At 36.5% G+C, this 23,643-nt stretch overlaps 1 protein-coding gene across 1 annotated transcript in view; it reads right to left on the bottom strand.

Annotated features, from left to right (window-relative positions):
- LOC123558090 (uncharacterized) overlaps positions 1–23,643 on the bottom strand; it is a 131,977-nt gene that overhangs the window by 64,218 nt on the left and 44,116 nt on the right. The window contains 8 exon segments of the mRNA XM_053544424.1: positions 3,920–4,007; positions 6,919–7,077; positions 8,217–8,294; positions 8,865–9,011; positions 10,163–10,226; positions 10,915–10,975; positions 12,540–12,750; positions 15,204–15,288. Of these exon segments, the coding sequence (XP_053400399.1) occupies positions 3,920–4,007; positions 6,919–7,077; positions 8,217–8,294; positions 8,865–9,011; positions 10,163–10,226; positions 10,915–10,975; positions 12,540–12,750; positions 15,204–15,288 (893 nt within the window).

Here is a 23,643-nt window from a genome sequence, read left to right as displayed (position 1 = left end):
CAATATATTTTTAAAAGGAAACAAAAGTTTTATTGACAATTTATCATAGCAAACAGCATTATATGTATTTATTTATGCTTAATCTACACAAAATTTATGAAAAGTTTTTCAACAAAAAGCACTACTCCCACCCCATATTTGAAAAGAGCTATCCTTAAATTATGCATGACAGGAGAACTGTCATAAGTCCACAGACTGAAACTAATATAATAATTACCCAACTGTAAGAAACTTTCTATAACCAAGAATTTCCCCCACAAGAAGTCTACCACAAACCCATATAAACTACATTGTGTACTTGTAAGGAAGCCATCCAGCTGGCTATAGGAGGGTGGGTGGTTCTATCCAGGTGCCAACCCGTGTCTGAAATAATGTTGGCAATAATGGTACGAGGGGCACCTGGGATATTTCATTTTTCAACCATGATCACCATATGACCTATAACTGCATCGCTGTAAGGTTGTACCTACCAAACTTATGCTACATAAAAGAGAAACAACTAAGAAAAATAATTAAATACCTACACCTAAATGAGTTATCTATGTCATTGAAAGAAGAGGTGCTTCAGGCTAAATACTAAAGTAAGTGTTTTTAAGCATGAAGACTGGAATGTTGCCCTTATAACAGGGTTAATGCTCAAACACATCTACAGCTATCCTGTAGAGACAAATGTAGACCTATCCTTGCAAGAACAAATTAACTGTGTTTTCCACATTTTCAAATTGTCCTTGGACATCAGACAGAACACTTACAATTAATGTGTGCAGTTAAACAAAGATTACTTGAGGTTGCAATGTGAAAAGCGAAATGCTAAAGTTGCCCAAGATTTTGAGTGAAAAAATAGCAACAAAAAGATTATCTATTAAGATCTATATATTGCAGTCAGGAGGGTAAACAGAAATATTTTAGAAAACATGTATTCCTATGTCTTCCCCTATTTGTCCTTCAATACTTTTTTTTTTTACTATAAAACAAGTTGCCAATCTGCTTAATGTAATTTCAAAAGTAAAAGAAAGGATAAAATTAATATGTAAAGTTAGTACAAATCAGCTGTTAAAGTTAGGATATTGCCCAAAGGATATCAACCCTTTCCAGAGATATTCTAAATATACAAATGTATGAACATAATAGTCACCATGTTACTAGGAAACTGTAAAAATATAATTCCTCTTGACAATAATCAATTCAAAACAGTGTAAATAATCAAGAAATTAACTGTGTTCAAATTTTTCATACAGAAACTCCAATCACTCAAAGCAGGAAAGCGATGAGCAACAGGCTCGAATTACTGAGAGTTTGGAGCCATCAAAGCACAGAAAATAGAAGAAAATGGCCAAGAACCATGATTATTGCTCAAGCCAGTGATGCTTGACCAATCAGTGTTTCACCATATATATTTTTATCACATTTCCTCAATGAAAATGGTTAAAGCATCTTATATGTTTGTCTAAACATGAAAAGTGAGTGGCTATGATAAATATTACACCACATTAGCATATTTCTCTCACATCCAGTACATGAAACAGATATTATAAACTATAAAACAGTATTCTGAATGACCAGAATTGCTTTAATTACTACATGCTGTTGTCAGTAGTGAAAAGGTGTGCATAAGAATGATAAAAATGCAAAGTTTCTTAAAACTTGCCAAAATTTGCACTAAATATTAAACAGTTTATGCTTTGATTTGCATGACATTGTATTTATGCACTATCACTTAAAATAGCCAGTCAAACTGGCAAACAAATATTTATTCCTTTTTACTTCATAGAGCTATCACTAAAGGTGATGAATGTACCCCCCGCATGCACTGACACAGTACATTGCAATTTGATGCACACAAGATTGCATAATTATGTGGACTGTATGTATATAGACTGTATGTATACAGTATAGTAACAAAAAACAAGGTCCCATAACTATGCATAATATTTATCTAAAAGAACGTAACATGCACCATGCACAACTAGGGTTGGTACTGATCACTTGTGTGAAGTTTCATCAAATTGTGTGCAAGGGTTTAGGAGATTAGGCACGCATAAGACTGCATATGCAGACTGTATGTACATAGTATGTTAACAAGAAACAAAGCCCCATAACTCTGCAATTTTTGTCGCTGAAAGAACCTAACACGCCCCATGCACAACTACTGTTGTTACTGATCACTTGTGTGAAGTTTCATTAAATTGTGTCAAGTGGATGAGGAGGGATGGTGTGCACAAGATTGTGTCTATGTATATAGTATAGTAACAAAAAAGAAAGTCCCATAACTCTGCAAGTTTTTTTTCTGAAAGAACCTAACATGCCCCATGCACAACTACTGTTGTTACTGATCATTTGTGTTAAGTTTCATTAAATTGTGTCAAGTGGATGAGGAGAGATGGTGCGCACAAGATTGTGTCTATGTATATAGTATAGTAACAAAAAACAAAGTCCCATAACTCTGCAAGTTTTTTTTCTGAAAGAACCTAACATGCCCTATGCACAACTACTGTTGTTACTGATCACTTGTGTGAAGTTTCATTAAATTGTGTCAAGGGAATGAGGAGAGATGGTACGCACAAAATTGTGTCTACGGACGGACAGACGGACGGACAGACAGACAGACAACCTGAAACCAGTATACCCCGCCTTACAACTTTGTTGTCGGGGGGGGGGTACAACAAGGCAGTCTGAAAGGCAGACATATCCCCCGCCACTGTTATGAATAGCGAAAGGGTTGATGGTATTGGGAAGAAGCATTAAACATTCGAGATGTGACCTTGATAGTGAATTTTGAATTATGCACATTGTCTGGATAAGGGGAATATTACAGCCAAGTCAGATTTAAATCCTTCAAGGGGTTTAGGAGATACAGAGCAGACATAAAATAGAAGGCTCAAACCTTTGACCTTGAGTTGTGACCTTGACCTTGAGCCAACATGGCTGACTCATGAATTCTGCACATCGTCTTGTTGAGGTGATCAATTGAATACAGTTTCATGAAAATCCTTCTGGGGGTTTACGAGATACAGAGCGGACACAAAATGGAAGGCTCAAACATTTGTCCCTGAGTTGTGACCTTGGCCTTAAGCTGATATGGCTGATTTGTGAGTTCTGCATATCATCTTGATGAGGTGATCATTTGACCCAAGTTTCTTGAACTTCCTTCAAGGGGTTTAGGAGATACAGAGCAGACACAAAATGGAAGGCTCAAACATTTGACCCAGAGTTGTGACCTTGTCCTTGAGTCGACATGGCTGACTCATCAGTTCTGCACATCGTCTTGATGAGGTGATCATTTGACCCAAATTTCATGATTATCCTTCAAGCGGTTTTGGAGATACAGAGCAGACACAAAATGGAAGGCTCAAACCTTTGACCTTGATTTGTGACCTTGACCGTGAGTCAACATGGCTGACTCATGAGTTCTGGCCATCGACTTGATGAGGTGATCATTTGACCCAAGTTTCATGAAAATCCTTCAAGGGGTTTAGATACAGAGCGTACACGAAATGTTACAGACAGACAGATGGAAGGACGGAAGGAAGGATGGAGACCATTCCTATAACCCCATCACCACTTGTGGCGGGGGATTAACAACAATTCAGCTGTGTGATGTGATCTACACCAGAAAAAACATCTTGGTCAATACTTGTATTGCTTTTTCAGATGTCAATTACATCCTATCACACAGTTAGGAAATCAGTTTCGCACCGTATTAACTTTGACCTTAATGTTGGCAACTTGGTTCTTCAATGCAACACAAAATCCATTATGATGGTCAACTGTGGCAAGTTATTCCAAAATTCCACATGACAGGACAAACTTTTTGGCCACACAAAATAGTCAGAACATACAAACATAGAAAGTGTAACACAATATGTCACAAATACTACAACAAAGGCATAAAAATTTAAAAATGACAGTTAAAGATTACCTGGTGTACTTCCAACGTTTCATCAGACTCTGTCAAAGGTTCTATATATTCCATACCCACCGGCACTGAGCTTGACATTGAATTGTTCCTGCAAGTAGTAAGTTGATTATTTTCCACAATATAAGTGTCTACAGTAGGAACTTTAATCAAAGGCCTGAAGGGCCTGAGTCGGTTAATGATTGATGTACTGACAGTATAGTCTACCAGTTTCAGTTTGTTTTTAGTTTTTTTCCCCAACTAAAGAGAGATTTTGTTACAATAAACGAAATGAACATTCGGTCGATGCCTAGTAAAACTTTGATTGACATTATACAAGTATTTAAACCCAATATATTTCTCTAAAACTGAAGAGTGGTTCGCAGAAATAAAAATGTTGAAAGTACAAACTACAATTTGACAGCTGACACTAAGATACTGCCCATGACTATATATATTTTTCCAGTAAACATTTGCCTCCGGCATTGCCAAAAGAGGCAATTATCGGCTGGTATATATCCGCACATGATAAAATTTGAATATGACAATTTATATATTAAAATTTTACAGTGCGGATTGCCACATACAATTTGTAACGGATGGACGAAAGAACTGATATTTTACAGATATTATAATGGGCCTGGCGATAGCCTTGTCATATGTTATATATTGTTCAATCATATTATAAGTGATGTCAATTTAAAGTATACTTACTTTTGCATTTAGAGATACATGTATGTAAATGTTGCCGAGTGTCAATATATAGTGTAACCGATATTAATAAATGCAGTTCTTTTTTAGTTAAAACTATCATTTATTCTATTTCAAACCTGTTAACCCCTTAAAAATCATGTCTGTAATCCCGAAGTCCATGCACTTTCAATTATCCATTTTGATTCATGTAGACAGACAGGCCCAGACTGGGCAGAAAAATGTTTGAGCCATTTTTACGTGGTCGGTAGCAGGGTGGGTGTTGGGAGGGGTGTTTCTTTCCGCTTTAAATTGCAGTCAGATTTTGAAATGGGCATTGTGGCAGGTGGTAAAAGGGCAAATGTATCAAACTGTAAAGTGGCAATATGGGGGAAGGGTATGGGAGGATACCCCCTCCTGCAGGGTAGGGTTTGGGGTATTACCACAAGAAATTTTTGAATATGTAGACCCTTGATACAGCCTTTGGTGCGATTTTAACTGAAAATCTTATGTTTCAATTTCTAAATATTTAGATTCTTTCTAGTATTACAATATCCAAAGTATGACTGTCACTTCATCTTTTTACTTTCAGATCATGCCTCAGGACTAGAATATTCTGATATAGATTATATGTAGGTGTTATAAAAATAAATTCTAGAATCATTTCTGTTACAATAATATCTATCATGTATGTTACTTGAATGTTAAAATTTCATAACACAGCTCGATATTTACCCAAAATATATCCGGATACGATTACACTTTTCTCCAGTTTCAACAATATGTTTTACAAATTGTGATGATACGAAGCCATTTAGCAGCAATTGGCAGTATCTGACATTGAAGTTTACGGTTAAATTACCTCTTATTTAAATCTTTTCATAAAAAAGTTGTTTCGTTTCGTCAAAGCAGCCAAACACAGACGATCTACTTTCGATTTCAAAAACTACAAGAAAATACAATTTAATGTTTCGCCGATTTGTTTATTTCTCGAAAAATAAGAAATAAAATCATTTTTAATATCAGTACTGACTAAACAAACCAGTAAGAGCTTCTTCTTCCGATAATTTATCCGTTTACTGACTGCAAAAATTCAACCCACGCAAAGTCGTAGAAGCGTTGTTATAAACAGGTCACGCGGAAGAATTAACGTACTGCACATATCTTATTCGGGTCATTTAAAATGAAGCTATCATAATTTAATTTCAACGATGTGGTAAACTCTTTGATAAGAGACATTCCAATGCTTTCAGAGGTACCCACCCAATAAAATACTAGCAGTATGTTCTGGAACTATATTTTGTCTTTCGCTGGATGTTACGCAAGCTTGGTAACCCTGCGCAATTTATAAAATGCACAGCGCAATAAATTTGTTATTTGTGCAATGATTTTAAAGATTATTTTTTGAAACGGACAGGGTAACAAATGGATAACTTGGCTAATAAGTTAATATGCAGTTTTTATTTGAATTTGTGAACATCATATTTGCTATTTTGTGACAAAAGGGCATAAAATTCGTCACCATAATCATATTGGCAAATGTATTACCAAATCCCGCAGAATCGTTATGCGTGTTTATGCTTAATGAGTTACCGTGGAAGAAAATACGTGGCTTTATTCGAGTATTGCACAATTACAAGTCATAAATATGACAGATTACATCGTATATTGGTCATAGCAAATAGGATTGACATAAATGAACTTCATTCGATCAATGAACTCTTTGAAATTAGAGACAATCTAATGGAACTACATGACTTCGCTGTGCTGTGAGGCCATTTAAGAATGAGAAATCGGGCGATAGCAAGGACTCGTCAAACGCTTGAAAGCGTTTAGCCGACTCAAAAACTAATTGGCTGCTTGCCAAGACTGAAATTCTGGCAAACCACTGGTCTATCCATTAAGCCCTTCAACCTAATACTAGCTTACATACAAAAGCTTAGCAAAATTTCCTAAGTTGAAAAAGGGACATAATTTTGCTAAAAAAGAGTTACGAAACTTGCCATGTGAAGTCATCCAATGATGCAAAAAACATGCAGAGAATATGAAAACACTTAATCAAGTAATTCCTAAGAAACCTGGTTACATGAAAAATGTTTGGTCACACAGATGTGGATGCTGATGTAAGGAGGACAACAACAGCTCTACTACTTGAAAAAATTCAAGAAGTCAAGATGAAAATTAGTGAACTGAACTCAATCTAATTTGCAGCTAACAGTAACTTGTTTAAACATGTTGAATTAGTTAGTATATTTCAAACTTCTTTTACCCTATTCAATCAAATTACTGTAAATCAATTTTAGTCAGCAATGTTCAACTATATATATAAGAACCTCTTCTTTTTCTTTTCTTCTTCTTCTCTTTCAGCTATTTGTTCTTCTGTTAATTCTTCCTCCTCCTCATACTCAGAATCTTCCGGTGTTGGTGGGAAAACCTCGTCAAACCAATTATTCCAAATGTCACGTACCCACTCACGGGTGTCATCATCTTTTCTAGAATATAACAAATTTAACACTCTTTACATTGTCCTGTTTGGTTTCATGTAATTTTGTTTTCAAAAAGCTATAGTAATGAAGAAGCTGAATATCAGCAAACATTTTTCCAAATCTTTTACATTTTGTCAGAGGTTTTAATGAGAAATTTAAATCAGAACCTTTTTACAGAAATGTTGAAGATCCTACAAAGCCTATGTGACCTTTATCCTAAAAATGACCTCAAGAACAAGATCAACTCCTCTACTGACCACAGACAATCGTCCACATTGACCATCACAGGCTTGAGCATTCTTCAATTACTGGTTAGCAACTGATTTCAGTTTTGAGATCAATGAGACCTTGACCTCTGACCTACTTGACTCCAAAACAATGTAAGTCATACTGACCACAGGCACTCCTCCCAGGAGTACTGATGATCTTACGCCCAAGCATTCTCCATTTACTGATACAAAAACATTTTCAATATTGAGGTCAATTTGACCTAGACCAAGGACCCGAACAACAGGCAATTCTCTCTAGTTGTTAACTGGGAACTTAAATTTCAACTGAGTTTCGTGTTACCTTGACCTAATGACAGAGGTCATTTACTGTCAACAATAAATGATTCTAGGCCCAAGCATTCTCCAATAAGTGACCAAAAACTGTTTTCAGTATTGATACCACTATGACCTTGACCTTTGACCCACAGACAGCTGTAGATTTCCATGCATTCTCTAGTTATATCAACTGGAAACTAAATGGTCTGCTGATGGATGGATAGACAGACGTGAGGGATAACTACTCCCTTTCTTCTTTGAATGGGATAAGGGAGGGGCATTAAATTCAATCTGACATTGTCTACCATATATAACAGAAGATCAAAGGCATGCATCAAACATAGTAACACAATTCAACAGCAGTATCTGTAGTTCTCTTCACTTCAAAATACTTGTTTCCACTTAATTCTACAGCATAGGAGTTTCCTTAAAAACTACAGAAAAGGTACCCAACTGAAAATCTATTAAATGGCCATGTTGAGCCATAAGTTGATATTGGTAAGAGCCTTTTGATATTCTATCTTGTACCAAATCTGCCTAGGTTTACCAGTACCAAATTTTGACCGAGTGTACATAGCTCTTTTTTCTAAATATCCTTACTTGAGTCCCTTTCTTCTACCGTACTCCTCAAAGTTGAAGATATCTGGCATACTTCTTCTTGTACCTTCTCTTATACGACTGAAAAAATGGACAGATTTACTTCTCTTTAAATGGTGTAATACAGTGAAAACAAAGAAAACTGGTATCTCTGCGTTATTTTCTGAACTTGTCATTTTTATCAGATTCAGCTGAAAATGTTTCCTTTAACAAATGGTTTTATAAGGTATCAGCTTATTTTGGAACAAACAAACACAATGTTATCTTTTTCATTAGAATTTTACAGTAGAACCACAACCATGTTGGATTTAAAATCTTTTTTTCTTATTCTGATGATAGACAAACATTGTTAAAAATGTTTAAGTATTTTTATATAAATAGTATCTAAGTCTCAAATGGTAATTGCATCTCGTATCATGATAAATGTAATACAGTGAAACACCGCTCCCTCTAGCATCAATGGCTCAAGCACCAGGCTGGACTTGAGTAATCATGTGTTTCCCCTGATATTTTCTTTATATTTTCTCTGTCTGGTTCGCTCAAACCCCTGGGTAAGCTGAGCATTTTAAGCACTTCAGTGCAGCTTTGTATGATTGGTGTTTTGTTGTAGGATTTTCTATCAACACAGATATTTATACTCCTACCACTTACCTTGGTACACGTAATTCTTTCTCTATTGGCTTTGGTATCCTGATCATTGACTCACACCGTGCTAAACGTCGTGGCGGTTTCTTCAAGAAGTTCTCTATTTCATCCAGCCTTGCCATTGTAATACTGGACTTCACTTTTTTCTTCTTTCTGTTACATAACGTACAAATAAAATGTTCTAATTGATACAACACGATATGAAAAGTCCTTATATAGAAATAAATATCTTAATGCCCAAAAAAAATTTATGACTTATTTTTCTACATATTCTAAAATGTATACAAAACAAAAACATGAAAAATTTAAATATAAGACAACAAGAGATCACTTTGAAATAGTACATCCCCCCCCCACCAACACCAGTGCTTCATTTGAACTGATATGTATTATGTAGGTATAGCAATAAAATCATAAGGCATGAATCTACTAAACTATGAAGACAAGATTCATGTCTTTACTATATTCTCAACAGTTTGTTGAGTGTTTACATTCTTGTTTCATAACACTTCATCCAAACAAACATTTCCAAAAAACCTACAGACACTTTACATGATTTTAAGGTTTTAAATCTACTCTCAATCAGCCTGACCTTCAGCCATACAAAGAGAAGCTTGTGGTTAACAAAAAAATGAAACCTAGTAATGTCAAGTACCCTGAAGAACTGTTCAAAAACATGCTAAATGTTCCATTCTAAATCATATCTAATAACCACAATAATATCATACAATATCCTGCCAAAAACATGGTTAACCCCAAGACAGTTCAAAACACAATATCATTATCTAAAATACTAAACATTTCGATTAAAATTAAAACATAGAACATAAAAATGTTCTGTTCAAATTATGCAATCAGGTGTAAAACACAAGAACATGTCCAAAACAAAACAACAGAAACCAGTGTTATAATTGTTAACAATACAATAAACATGTAACATGTATCTGAGAGGAAGATTTGTACCACCTGAACCAATGTAAAGCCTCTGTTTGTGCCACGCCTATGTTCCAGGGACTAAAATCGTTCATAAAATTGTATTTGTACTGTTCATCACAGCCAAACAGAAAACATTGGGCCCCATATTCATCATTATCAAAGCCTGAAACTTAAGACTTTTAAATGCTAAATTATCATTTTGCTCTGGCAGCCAAATATGCATAGACTGATGTGAAACTTAGCAGGAATCTTCAGTTGGTAGGTCAAGATGACTCAGCAAAATTTCAGCAGCATGGATATTGTGAAATCATTTAATTCTGTATAGCAACTGTGTTAAACTAAATACTGTTTAAACTAAGCAGTCTTACTTTTTGGGCAAAATAACATAAGCCCTTCCTGCAGCCAGGGCCTGCTCTGCTGGAGTAGGCTCATCTGAAATCATAGAGAACATCAGGGTTTTTGTCCTATTTCTTGGCTACTGTTTACCTCATATTACTCTCTCACCTCACTTGCCAACAGAAATTCTTGTAATTTATATCAAACAATCACGAAAAAAATTCTTTCTATATTCTTGTATACATAGTACTTATTTAAGTTTAAACATACAATTAAGTGAAAGAAAAATTGGTAGGCTAAGACAAGAGGATATTTTCAACATCGTTATGGATGTTACACCTTAAAAGGGCCAGCTCTTTTACTTGTTTTCACATCTTTGAATTCAGTGTCACAAGTTGAACAAGAGAAATCTAGTGTAATATGTCTGTGTGATAGAAATTAAAGGAATGTCCTTAAAATAGGTACGGTATATCCTTATTATATTTAATTACAATAAAAAAGCAGAGAATATGTTGAACGTCAGGACCATGTTGACTACAATGTTAAGCTCTGGTGGACCCAAGGGTGCATCAAACACATTCTAAAGAGGTCCATGCAAGGATGATACAAAACATATATGGCTGAGATCCATCAAGTTGTTCCTGTGTCAAACTATTTAAAGGAAACAGTTGATAAGGACAAAAACAGTGGGCTAATTAGATGTTGCAAAACCCACCTTTACAAATGAGCTAAAATTAATTTGAGTTCTACATGCTGTTACAATAGAAACAGGAAACAGTGTTACCATGTTTGGGTGATGAATGAATTTTCAGGATGTCTGCCCTGTATTCCTGTGGGTCAACCCTCTGAAATCAAAGACATAACTTAATTTAGACAAGATAAAAGAATGATAAAGTGAGGAAAAAACAAGAGGGCCAAGATGGCCCTACTTCGCTCACCTAAGAAACACACTATAACAGTGTAAACATGTTTAACCTAGTGATTTCATGGAAACAAATATTTTGGTCAATTTTCATTAAGATTGGACTAAAATTGTGGTATCTTGAGTTTAAACAAGATTTTTCTTAGATATAACCTAGTGACCTACTTTTTGACCCCAGATGACCCATATTCAAACTTGACCTAGATTTTATCAAGGCAATCATTCTGACAAAATTTAATGAAGATCAATTGAAAAATACAGCCTCTATCGCATACACAAGGTTTTTCTTTGATTTGACCTAGTGACCTACTTTTTGACCCCAGATAACCCATATTCAAAGTCGACCTAGATTTCATCAAGGCAATCATTCCAACCAAATTTCATGAAGATTAATTGAAAAATACAGCCTTTATCACATACACAAGGTTTTTCTTTGATTTGACATAGTGACCTAGTTTTTGACCCCAGATAACCCATATTCAAACTCGACCTAGATTTCATCAAGGCAATCATTCCGACAAAATTTAATGAAGATCAATTGAAAAATACAGCCTCTATCGCATACACAATGTTTTTCTTTGATTTGACCTAGTGACCTACGTTTTGACCCCAGATAACCCATATTCAAAGTCGACCTAGGTTTCATCAAGGCAATCATTCCGACCAAATTTCATGAAGATCAATTGAAAAATACAGCCTCTATCACATACACAAGGTTTTTCTTTGATTTGGCTTAGTGTCCTAGTTTTTGATCCCAGATGACCCATTTTCAAACTTGCCCTAGATTTCATGAAGGCAATCATTCTGACCAAAGTTCATGAAGATCAATTGAAAAATACAGCCTCTATCGCATACACAAGGATTTTTTTGATTTGGCCTAGTGACCTAGTTTTTAACCCCAGATGACCCATTTTCGAACTCGGCCTAGATTTCATCAAGGTAATCATTCTGCCAAAATTCATGAAGATCAATTGAAAAATACAGCCTCTATCGCATACACAAGGTTTTTCTTTGATTTGACCTAGTGACTCAGTTTTTGATCTCAGATGACCCATTTTCAAACTTGGCCTAGAATTCATCAAGGTAATAATTCTGACCAAAATTCATGAAGACTAATTGAAAAATACGGCCTCTATTGCATACACAAGGTTTTTCTTTAATCTGACCTAGTGACCTAGTTTTTCACCCCAGATGACCCATTTTCGAACTTGGCCTAGATTTCATCAAGGCAATCATTCTGACCAAATTCCATGAAGATCAGTTGAAAAATACAGCCTCTATCACATACACAAGCTAAATGTTGACAGAGGACAGACAGACAGATGACAGACAGACGCCGGACATCGAGTGACATTGTATTCTTAGACAAATTTTCTGTCTCTCAGAATATACATGAAAATAAGATGCAGGTTGTTTTCAGATATGTCTGACATGTGTTTTAAGTTTCTGGTCAAGTGGTTAATTTTAAAAGAAATATTAAAATCTACCTGTAACTGTTCTATAGTTTCTTCCTCCTCCACGAAGTCTGGTTGTTCAATCATCTGTTGTTGTTGTTGTTGCTCTAGTTTCTGCTGGATCTTCCATTCCCGAATGTTACGTTTCTGTCTCTGAATTTCCTCCATAGCCATGTTGTAATCCTGCGACACCATCAACGTGTCGTCTTCCTCATCATTCAGGTCTGGAGCAGAACTCGATCTCCTGATTACATACAACACAAGCAGTCATTTATTATTCTTCATAATTTTTAGATCTTTTGGAAGCAAAGAATACCACTGGATAAAATAATAGCAAACCTGGTTTGATTGAGTCTGTCCATGACAGATAAAGGAATGTGCAACACCCCTAACATCTCCTAGCACTGGCTTAAGAGGAATTCTGCTGTACATATACACAGAATGAACTCCCAACATCCAAATGACCCGAAAATATAACAACACTGAGTCAAAGTACAGGGAGGCCATTTATCACTGCCACACAGTACATAAAGACTGCTGTTGTGATAATTTTACTAAAATATGTAAGAGGATCCATTGGTAGATGTGACATAAGACTGTTTGAAGAGCAAAAACTAACTACCACTATCACCAATGGCTTTTCTGATATAGACTTGGCCTAATGCAATACACTAAGTCTCAGTTCCCTTGTGTGGAATCAAATAGTCATTATTTAAGATGTAAAAATGTGAAAAATTAAGTATAAACAAGAGGACCATGATGGTCCTGAATCGCTCACCTCTTCCCACATGACCCAGTTTTGAGTATGACGTCCTTTTTTCTATTATTTGACATAGTGACCTAGTTTTTGAGCTCATGTGACCCAGTTTTGAACTTGACCTAGATATTATCAAGATAAAAATTCTGACCAATTTTCATGAAGATCAATTGTAAAATATGGTCTCTAGAGAGGTCACAAAATTTTTCTATTATTTGACCTATTAAGCTAGTTTTTTATGGCACGTGACCCAGTTTCGAACTTGACCTAGATATCATTAAGATGAACATTCTGACCAATTTTTATGGAGATCCATACACAAGTATGGCCTCTAGAGAGGTCACAAGGTTTTTCTATTTTTAGACCTACTGACCTAGTTTTTGACCGCACGTGACCCTGTTTCAAACTTGACCTAGATATCATCAAGATAAACATTCAGACCAATTTTCATACAGATCCCATGAAAAATATGGCCTTTAGAGAGGTCACAAGGTTTTTCTATTATTTGACCTACTGACCTAGTTTTTGAGGGCACGTGACTTACTTTCGAACTTGACCCAGATATCATCAAGATGAATATTCAGACCAACTTTTATACAGATCCCATGAAAAATATGGCCTCTAGAGAGGTCACAAGGTTTTTCTATTATTTGACCTACTGACCTAGTTTTTGACCGCACATGACCCTGTTTCAAACTTGACCTAGATATCATCAAGATGAACATTCAGACCAATTTTCATACAGATCCCATGAAAAATATGGCCTTTAGAGAGGTCACAAGGTTTTTCTATTATTTGACCTACTGACCTAGTTTTAGAAGGCAAGTGACCCAGTTTCGAACTTGACCTAGATATCATCAAGATGAACATTCAGACCAACTTTCATACAGATCCCATGAAAAATATGGCCTCTAGAGAGGTCACAAGGTTTTTCTATTACTTGACCTACTGACCTAGTTTTAGAAGGCAAGTGACCCAGTTTCGAACTTGACCTAGACATCATCAAGATGAACATTCAGACTAACTTTCATACAGATCCCATGAAAAATATGGCCTCTAGAGAGGTCACAAGGTTTTTCTATTATTTGACCTACTGACCTAGTTTTTGATGGCACGTGACCCACTTTCGAACTTGACCTAGATATCATCAACGTGAACATTCTGACCAATTTTCATGAAGGTCTCATGAAATATATGGCCTCTAGAGAGGTCACAAGGTTTTTCTATTTTTAGACCTACTGACCTAGTTTTTGATCGCACATGACCCAGTTTCGAACTTGACCTAGATATCATCAAGATGAACATTCAGACCAAATTTCATACAGATCCCATGAAAAATATGGCCTTTAGAGAGGTCAAAAGGTTTTTCTTTTATTTGACCTACTGACCTACTTTTTGAAGACACATGACCCAGTTTTGAACTTGACGTAGATATCATCAAGGTGAACATTCTGACCAATTTTCATGAAGATCTTTTGAAATATATGGCCTCTAGAGAGGTCACAAGGTTTTTCTATTTTTAGACCTACTGACCTAGTTTTTGATGGCATGTGACCCAGTTTCGAACTGGACCTAGATATCATCAAGGTAAACATTCTGACCAATTTTCATGAAGATCTTGTGAAATATATGGCTTCTAGAGAGGTCACAAGGTTTTTCTATTTTTAGACCTACTGACCTAGTTTTTGATGGCACGTGACCCAGTTTCAAACTTGACCTAGATATCATCAACGTGAACATTCTGACCCATTTTCATAAAGATCCCATGAAAAATGTGACCTCTAGAGTGGTCACAAGCAAAAGTTTACGCACGCACGCACGCACTGACGGACGGACGACGGACACCGCGCGATCACAAAAGCTCACCTTGTCACTTTGTGACAGGTGAGCTAAAAAGTTGACACTTAAAAGTTGTTTATTCTCTAAAAAAAATGACTAACCTCCATGGTACAAAGGTTGGGAAAAGATCAGAGTCCAGTACTGGTCCCGTGACCTTGGCAAAACTAGATTCATGCTCTTCCAGAACTGAAATAAAGCAGCATTTCGAAACAGATGAAGATGTTCATTAACCCTTAGCATGCTGGCAGCAAGTGATTCTGCCTTTGCAACCAATGCAGACCAAGATCAACCTGCACAGCCGTGCAATCTGATGATGGTCTGCAATGTTCACCGTTCAGTCTGTATCGTTCTGGTAAGCACCCCTTTTAACAGTTTATGGTACTGTCCAAATTGAAAGATGGACAAGTCCACTATAAAAATTTAGCAGGGTAAGGGTTAATTATTGATTGTCTTATAATAGAGAATAACAACCTACAGTCTTTTCTTTTGATCAATTTTATCAGGCAAGGTCAATATGGCCTAAAAGGGGGCGAGGCTTGCAGAGGCCTTTCTGCCCTCAGGCAAGTGTTATCAGGCAGTCATCATAGTGTTTGCATGGTAAATTACAACAATGATAGAAATTTCAGCAGAAACAAGAGCTGTCTCCATAGGATGACACATGCCCCCGATGGCACTTTGAATGAATAGTTATGGCCGATGTTAGAGTTTAGGACCTTTGACCTACGGAGCTGGGTCTTGTGCGTCTTACTGTGTCACACATTCATGCATAGTTATTTTAAAATCCATGCATGAATGACAAAGATATGGACCGGACACGCCCATCAATGCACTATCATGAAAAATGACCTTTAACGTCTAAGTGTGACCTTGACCTTTGAGCTACGGACCTGGGTCTTGCGTGTGACATGTTGTCTTACTGTGGTACACATTCATGCCAAGTTATTTGAAAATCCATCCATCGATGACAAAGATATGGACGGGTCACGCCCATCAATGCATTATCCTTTAACATCTAAGTGTGACCTTGACCTTTGAGCTACAGACCTGGGTCTTGCGCTTGACACGTCGTCTTACTGTGGTACACATTCATGCCAAGTTATTTGAAAATCCATCCATCCATGACAAAGATATGGACGGGACACGCCCATCAATGCACTATCCTTTAACGTCTAAGTGTGACCTTGACCTTTGAGCTACGGACCTGGGTCTTGCGCGCGACACGTCGTCTTACTGTGGTACACATTCATGCCAAGTTATTTGAAAATCCATCCATCCATGACAAAGATATGGACCGGACACGCCCATCAATGCACTATCCTTTGATGTCTAAGTGTGACCTTGACCTTTGAGCTACGGACCTGGGTCTTGCGCGCGACACGTCGTCTTACTGTGGTACACATTCATGCCAAGTTATTTGAAAATCCATCCATCGATGACAAAGATATGGACCAGACACGAAAATTGCGGACAGACCGACAGACTGACAGACCGACAGACAGACGGTTCAAAAACTATATGCCTCCCTTCGGGGGCATAAAAAAAAACAAGAGCTGTCGGATGACAGCGCGCTCGACTATTCGAAGAATTGATTGAAGAATGGGGTCAAAATATTTCCATAGATTTTCAGACTAAACAAAAAAATGGATTAAACAAAAAATGTTCCTGTATTTGTGGATTTCGATTAGTCTTGCACTAAATGGCAATGTGTGACCATGATGGCAAATATGTTAAGTTATATGTTAGGCAAAACATGGACTTATATGAAAAATTTAACTAATTTCCAAGTCCAAAAGGGGCCATAATTCAGTCAAAATAGTTGACAGAGTTATGTACTCTTGCCTACAGATGGAAATCATGTTGATAAACTAGTGTTAAAAGTTTCAAAGCCACAGTTCAAATAGTTTTGACAAAACGCTGACTTGTAAGAAAAACTGAACAAATTTGAAAGTCCAAAAAGGGCCATAATTCAGTCAAAATAGTTGTCAGAGTTATGTACTCTTGCCTAGAGATGGAAATCATAATGATAAACAAGTGTTTAAAGTTTAAAAGACTTATTCTAGGACTCAATTTCATAAAACTACAAACCCGTGATAAGTTTTTTCCATTTAATAAATTATAATATCATGTAAACCAAAACATCATTCTAATTTAAGCATAGTATATTCAATTCAGAATAAAATGGAGCAAAATGGTCATGTCCGCAGTAGTTTCAATAGTTAACAGCTGTTGAAACTGAAAAATTCTCATGCATGGAGACAACCAAGGGCATATAATGAAGAAAACCAATCCCCGTTGCGCCCCCGATTATTTATACTTACCAAGCACGCTCCTCTCGTGCTATGAAATAATACCAGGTACCCCGTTGGTACCGTAATAGAACCAGGTACTCCGTTAGTACCATAATAACACCAGGTACCCCTATGGTACCAAAATAACACCAGGTACCCCAATGGTACCATAATAACACCAGGTACCCCAATGGTACCATAATAACACCAGGTACCCCACTGGTACCAATATAGAACCACTGGCGCAACGTTGTGTAATTCCTACTAAACCTACTACGAAATATTCCTATAAAAATGGGGGAGTTACTATAAGAACGGCTAGCCCTTTTCGCTCTGGCCAGTTCTTAAACCAAAACCTAGTCCCAAAAAACTATAATGTTTTAGCCACATGAGGCCAATGCCTTCAAAGTTAACAGCTCTGACAGGCTTGGAGACTCATGTGTATGCAAAAGAGATTTTAATTATTTTATTTAATGCCCCTGTTCCTATCTGATACCCTCGATCGCCTCCAAGCATAAGAATTTTCCGCAGACATGACAAAGAAAGGAAAAGAAGATAATGAGAAGTTGAATGAAAAAGTAATGATTAAATCATATAACATGCATCAGTAATATCAAAAGACATGTATTTAGCATGGATCAACAAATATGATTTTTTACGGTATTACTATAATATAGTACACATGAAGCTACACATAAATTGCTAGAGTTAATGTTTGTTCTACTTCAACCCTGTAGAAAACTTGTACACATAAACCTAAAAGGCTGGCTTTCACACCACACTGAACTGATACTGTAATGTTTATTCAGACAAGATATATTTTCAGTTCTGTATTGTTCCATATTTGGTTAACCACAATTCTGCAGCAGTTCAGCTGTATTGGTAATTGGTGCGATAGCTTACATGTCTCATTTGTGTGCTTCCTGCCCGTTAAACAATGAACTGAAATATATAAGCAAACTGGGCGACAGAATAATTATGACAATCTTTATTAACACAAGGTAAAAATAAATCCTGGGTTTAACCAAATTAATATTAAATCTCGAGGGTGCGGTGGGTGGGTTTATGTTACTTCGACCTCTACAAAATCAGTTGTGCGCGACAACGTGGCGGTCACATGACTTTTTATACCAGTTTCTATCCCGTGAAATATCGCGAGTGTATCCATGGAATCGATCTAAGCGTCGCTTGGAATTATATATTACTTCCGTATATATGAAACTACCCTTCCAGAAAGAAATTGTAGCCAGAATAAACTAGATTAATCTAAAATATTAATCTTTATTATTCTAGGACTCAATTTCATAAAACTACAAACCCGTGATAAGTTTTTTCCATTTAATAAATTATAATATCATGTAAACCAAAACATCATTCTAATTTAAGCATAGTATATTCAATTCAGAATAAAATGGAGCAAAATGGTCATGTCCGCAGTAGTTTCAATAGTTAACAGCTGTTGAAACTGAAAAATTCTCATGCATGGAGACAACCAAGGGCATATAATGAAGAAAACCAATCCCCGTTGCACCCCCGATTATTTATACTTACCAAGCACGCTCCTCTCGTGCTATGAAATAATACCAGGTACCCCGTTGGTACCGTAATAGAACCAGGTACTCCGTTAGTACCATAATAACACCAGGTACCCCTATGGTACCAAAATAACACCAGGTACCCCAATGGTACCATAATAACACCAGGTACCCCAATGGTACCATAATAACACCAGGTACCCCACTGGTACCAATATAGAACCACTGGCGCAACGTTGTGTAATTCCTACTAAACCTACTACGAAATATTCCTATAAAAATGGGGGAGTTACTATAAGAACGGCTAGCCCTTTTCGCTCTGGCCAGTTCTTAAACCAAAACCTAGTCCCAAAAAACTATAATGTTTTAGCCACATGAGGCCAATGCCTTCAAAGTTAACAGCTCTGACAGGCTTGGAGACTCATGTGTATGCAAAAGAGATTTTAATTATTTTATTTAATGCCCCTGTTCCTATCTGATACCCTCGATCGCCTCCAAGCATAAGAATTTTCCGCCACAAAATAAAAATAACATTAGATTTCTTAATATTTTTATTTCCCCAAAATTCTTACTTAAATCTGCTTGTATTTCCATTTTTCTTTGTTTTTCGTACATTTATTTTCACGAGTAAGTTGTATTCATCCCGAACACACGGGACCATTTATAAATAAAGTACGAACAAGCGGAGATGTCGGCAACCGATAAGCCGTAACAAATTTTAGTTATCAGTATGCATTTATTTTGTATCAGTAGTTATCTCCCTCTAACTCGCGCGATCTGTCAAATCTGCACGTGTCAGTGTCTACGCATGCGTGGATCTAAAATTAGATGCATTTGGTTCTCTTTCCTGTTTAGCATAGCGTGTAATGGAATCAAGAGTACGTGTACATTGCGGAGAGTTATTTATAGTTTGATTTCGAGGTCATTGATGTTATTTACTTTTAAAATTATTTAGGTAAAGTAGATCTAAATTATGCCGAAGACTCGTCGAAAAACTGAATTATCATAACGTTAAAGCTACTATACTGATAATATTTTACGGTTTATTTCCATTTTTGATTTGAAATCTATAATGGACGTACTTCATTAAAGGATATTGTGTTACAACCAGATTTCTTTTTTGGGGGAGGGGTGGGTTATGGGTATAATTTATACGATCTTGTGACGTCCAAAAAAGTATTTAGCATCCAAACTTTGTTTAAAATAACGTTATGTTAATGTGCAGAATAGTATACGTTTGATGATGTATATTGTTGCCTATGTATTTCACTGTCTGTGTGAAATTGCTCATCATTAGATACCCAAAACCTATCGTGAAATACTGATATTCCATTACATTGTTTAAAGAACTGTAACCACATTTTAGATCCAGTTTGATCCCCTTATTCACCCGGACATGATTGTAAGATTGTTTTATGCCGCAAGTGGAGTTTATCCGCCCAAAATGGTCTACCGACGGCGATAGCGCGGCAACAGAAATTTAATGACCCAATTAAGGACTGTATTTCTTTTAATGTTACTAACTTTTTGGACAGAATGATTTCAGTTTTTTGAACTACTTCAGTAATTTTTGTGAACGGGATTCGAACTTCCATTTTTTGAGAATCTAATTCTAAAGCTAAGATTACTTGAGTTGGGCTTTCGGTCTTCTCGTCGGCGAGCGGCACACCTAACTGTTGTATGATTGACTGAAATACCTGCGTGACTGCTTTCCAAACGTTTCCTTATTTTCACCACCTAAAAAGTCTTCAAGATAATGAATCATGTGACTTGACTGCGTTCTTGTTTTAACACAAAATTCTAAAAAAGTATACAAAAAAAAAAAATCAAAAAGACTCAGAGAAATACTGCAGCCAAATGGTAAAGCTTTACAAGAATATATTTTGTCCTTGAACTTGAACTCTAATAGCTCGTAATTGTCAGGATGAATAGGTAGCAACCTGAACGCGTTTTTCATGTCCATTTTGAAAAGATAACAGTTGAATCTCTAAATCTTGAATCATTTGAATCGCTTCATCGGACTCTGTGTATTTAACGGAACATAATTTTGGGTCAATGACATCATTTGTGGAGTGGCCTTCTGGATATGACAAGTGGTGGATTAACCTATATTCGCTAGGTGTTTTCTTGGGAATAATACCAGTTGGTGTAATTTGAATGTTTTTAAAAGAAATGCTATCAAATAGGCCACCAACTCGGCCAGCATCAATTTTTTTTTTTTTTTTTTTGAATTTAACGTTGAGCCACTTCCGATAATTGATAAATGGATTTAAGACTTTTTGACGTACGAGCTTGACGAGGGCCTGTGAAATTATTCTGAATCCCTATTTAAAATCATTCAAAAAGATGTTAGCATCAAAGGATTTATATTTTCTCAGCCAAAATTCTAACGCTTGGATTTTTATTAGTTTAAACATATTTTATTGCTTATAATACATGTATTTATATCATTACAGCAACATATGGATATTAACAATTGATTGAATTATAGCAATAGGGTCGGACCACAAGTTCTGCCAACATTAGTAAACGGCCCTTCCCTCGAAAATTAACTATTACATCAAATTAATTACTTTTACGAAATAAACAATTATATTGGATTTTTACTGATGAATTAGCTAAGCTGACGTGTTTTTTCTTGCACTACAGGTTCATTCTCAATTTTTTTTTTTTTTTTTTTTTTTTTTTTTTTTTTTTTTTTTTTGCACTTCCGTGATTGCTAGGATAGCCACGCTGGCCACGACCCCGAAAGGAATTACCAAAATATGCATGGTCTCCGGAATTTGCGTTCGGTGACTTATGTTGCGCGGTTTGGGGTTTTGAACTTATATTGCAGTCAAGAATTGTATGAGAACGACCGCAGTGGTAACAGACATGCTTGAACTTACAATTTTGCCAACTGCATGTTCCTTTATTGAAAGGTAAACAAATATTTGCCGGTTTTGTGCAACCGTGAACTGTTTTGAAATTTCATTTCCGAGTGACATACATCTTATCCAAAGATCATGGTTGATTATAGCCCACGACGACGGTACACTTTCCAAAACTTTTCACCGTGACGCGACGCACATTCACGGATTACAAAAAGGTACTGTAAAAGCTCATGGATTTTATTTGGATGAGCTGTTAAGTAAATTTACATGTATATAATGAAAAAATCTGTCCAGCGTTCTAATGAGCCGATATCATCTCTACATTCGTTTGGACGGCAGTCTATCGTGCCGTTATTTGATAACCTTAAAGTATACCGGCAGTAAAATCGGCAAGATCCACCGCACCCTTCAAGAGTAAAGATAAATTCACAAATTCGCCTTTACAAATTTTTTGTTTTAGGCTGGAGGGAACGTGTAGAGCAATATCATCTTGAGCTAAGCGTGTGACGTTATAACTTTTAACAACAGATTATCAGAGTTTGATGTTAGGTCCACTACCGACCTCATGTACGTTTCGTCACCATTATACGCTTGCTCACTGCTGATAAAGCTTCGGTTCGAATTCGACCTGGCACTGACGGTCGTAGTGTTTTCTGACGAGTTAGCGCTATCATGCCCGCTAGGCTTCTCAGCAGTAACATGTTCTCTATTTTGAATATCATGCAGTATTTGTGATGCCCGAATAATTTGTTCAAAATCAATTAGATTACCTGAATCTGGGTCTGTTCCGTCATCCATGGCAGGTTGTCGGCGTATCTCCCGACCGGCTCCACTACTGGTGGACTCTATTGTATCCGCTCTGGGCCGTTTTCTTAGGCCTTGTCTCGTTTCTCCCTGTCCTGTTCCCTCCTGTGCCATCGTCCCGGGTCTGCGTCTCAAATTTAGCCGTTTTCCTCTCCCACTACCCGGCATTGCTACCAACTCGCTTATTTTATGTTACTTCGACCTCTACAAAATCAGTTGTGCGCGACAACGTGGCGGTCACATGACTTTTTATACCAGTTTCTATCCCGTGAAATATCGCGAGTGTATCCATGGAATCGATCTAAGCGTCGCTTGGAATTATATATTACTTCCGTATATATGAAACTACCCTTCCAGAAAGAAATTGTAGCCAGAATAAACTAGATTAATCTAAAATATTAATCTTTAATATGTCAAATAGTCTTGACAAAACATGGACATATACAAAACAGAACCAGTTTCCAAGTTCAAAAAGGGCCATAATTCAGCCAAAAAAGAGGAGAGAGTTACGTACTCTTGCCTATTGATAGAGACTATTATACTGAACAAGATATAAAAGTTTCAAAGCCATATGTCAAACACTTTACACAAAATATAAACTGGTACGAAAAACATAACCAAGATTTCTAAGTCAAAAGGGGCCATAATTCAGTCAAAATGCTTGATGGAGTTATGTACTCTTGCCTACAACTGGATATTGTGATGGTAAACAAGTGTTGAAAGTTTCAAAGCTTTATCTCAAAATACTTTGTCAAAATGTGGACTGGTACGAAAAACTTAACCAAGATTTCTAAGTCAAAAAGGGGCCATAATTCAGTCAAAATGCTTGATGGAGTTATGTACTCTTGCCTACAACTGGACATGGTGATGGTAAACAAGTGTTGAAAGTTTCAAAGCTTTATCTCAAAAGACTTTGTCAAAATCTGAACTGGTACGAAAAACTTAACCAAGATTTCTAAGTCAAAAGGGGCCATAATTCAGTCAAAATGCTTGACAGAGTTATGTACTCTTGCCTATAACTGGACATGGTGATGGTAAACA

Source organism: Mercenaria mercenaria, chromosome 5 (genome assembly GCF_021730395.1).
Source record: "Mercenaria mercenaria strain notata chromosome 5, MADL_Memer_1, whole genome shotgun sequence".
NCBI lineage: Eukaryota > Metazoa > Mollusca > Bivalvia > Venerida > Veneridae > Mercenaria > Mercenaria mercenaria.
The sequence above is the reverse complement of the archived record's forward strand: the minus strand, read 5'-3'. Positions and strand labels throughout refer to the sequence as shown.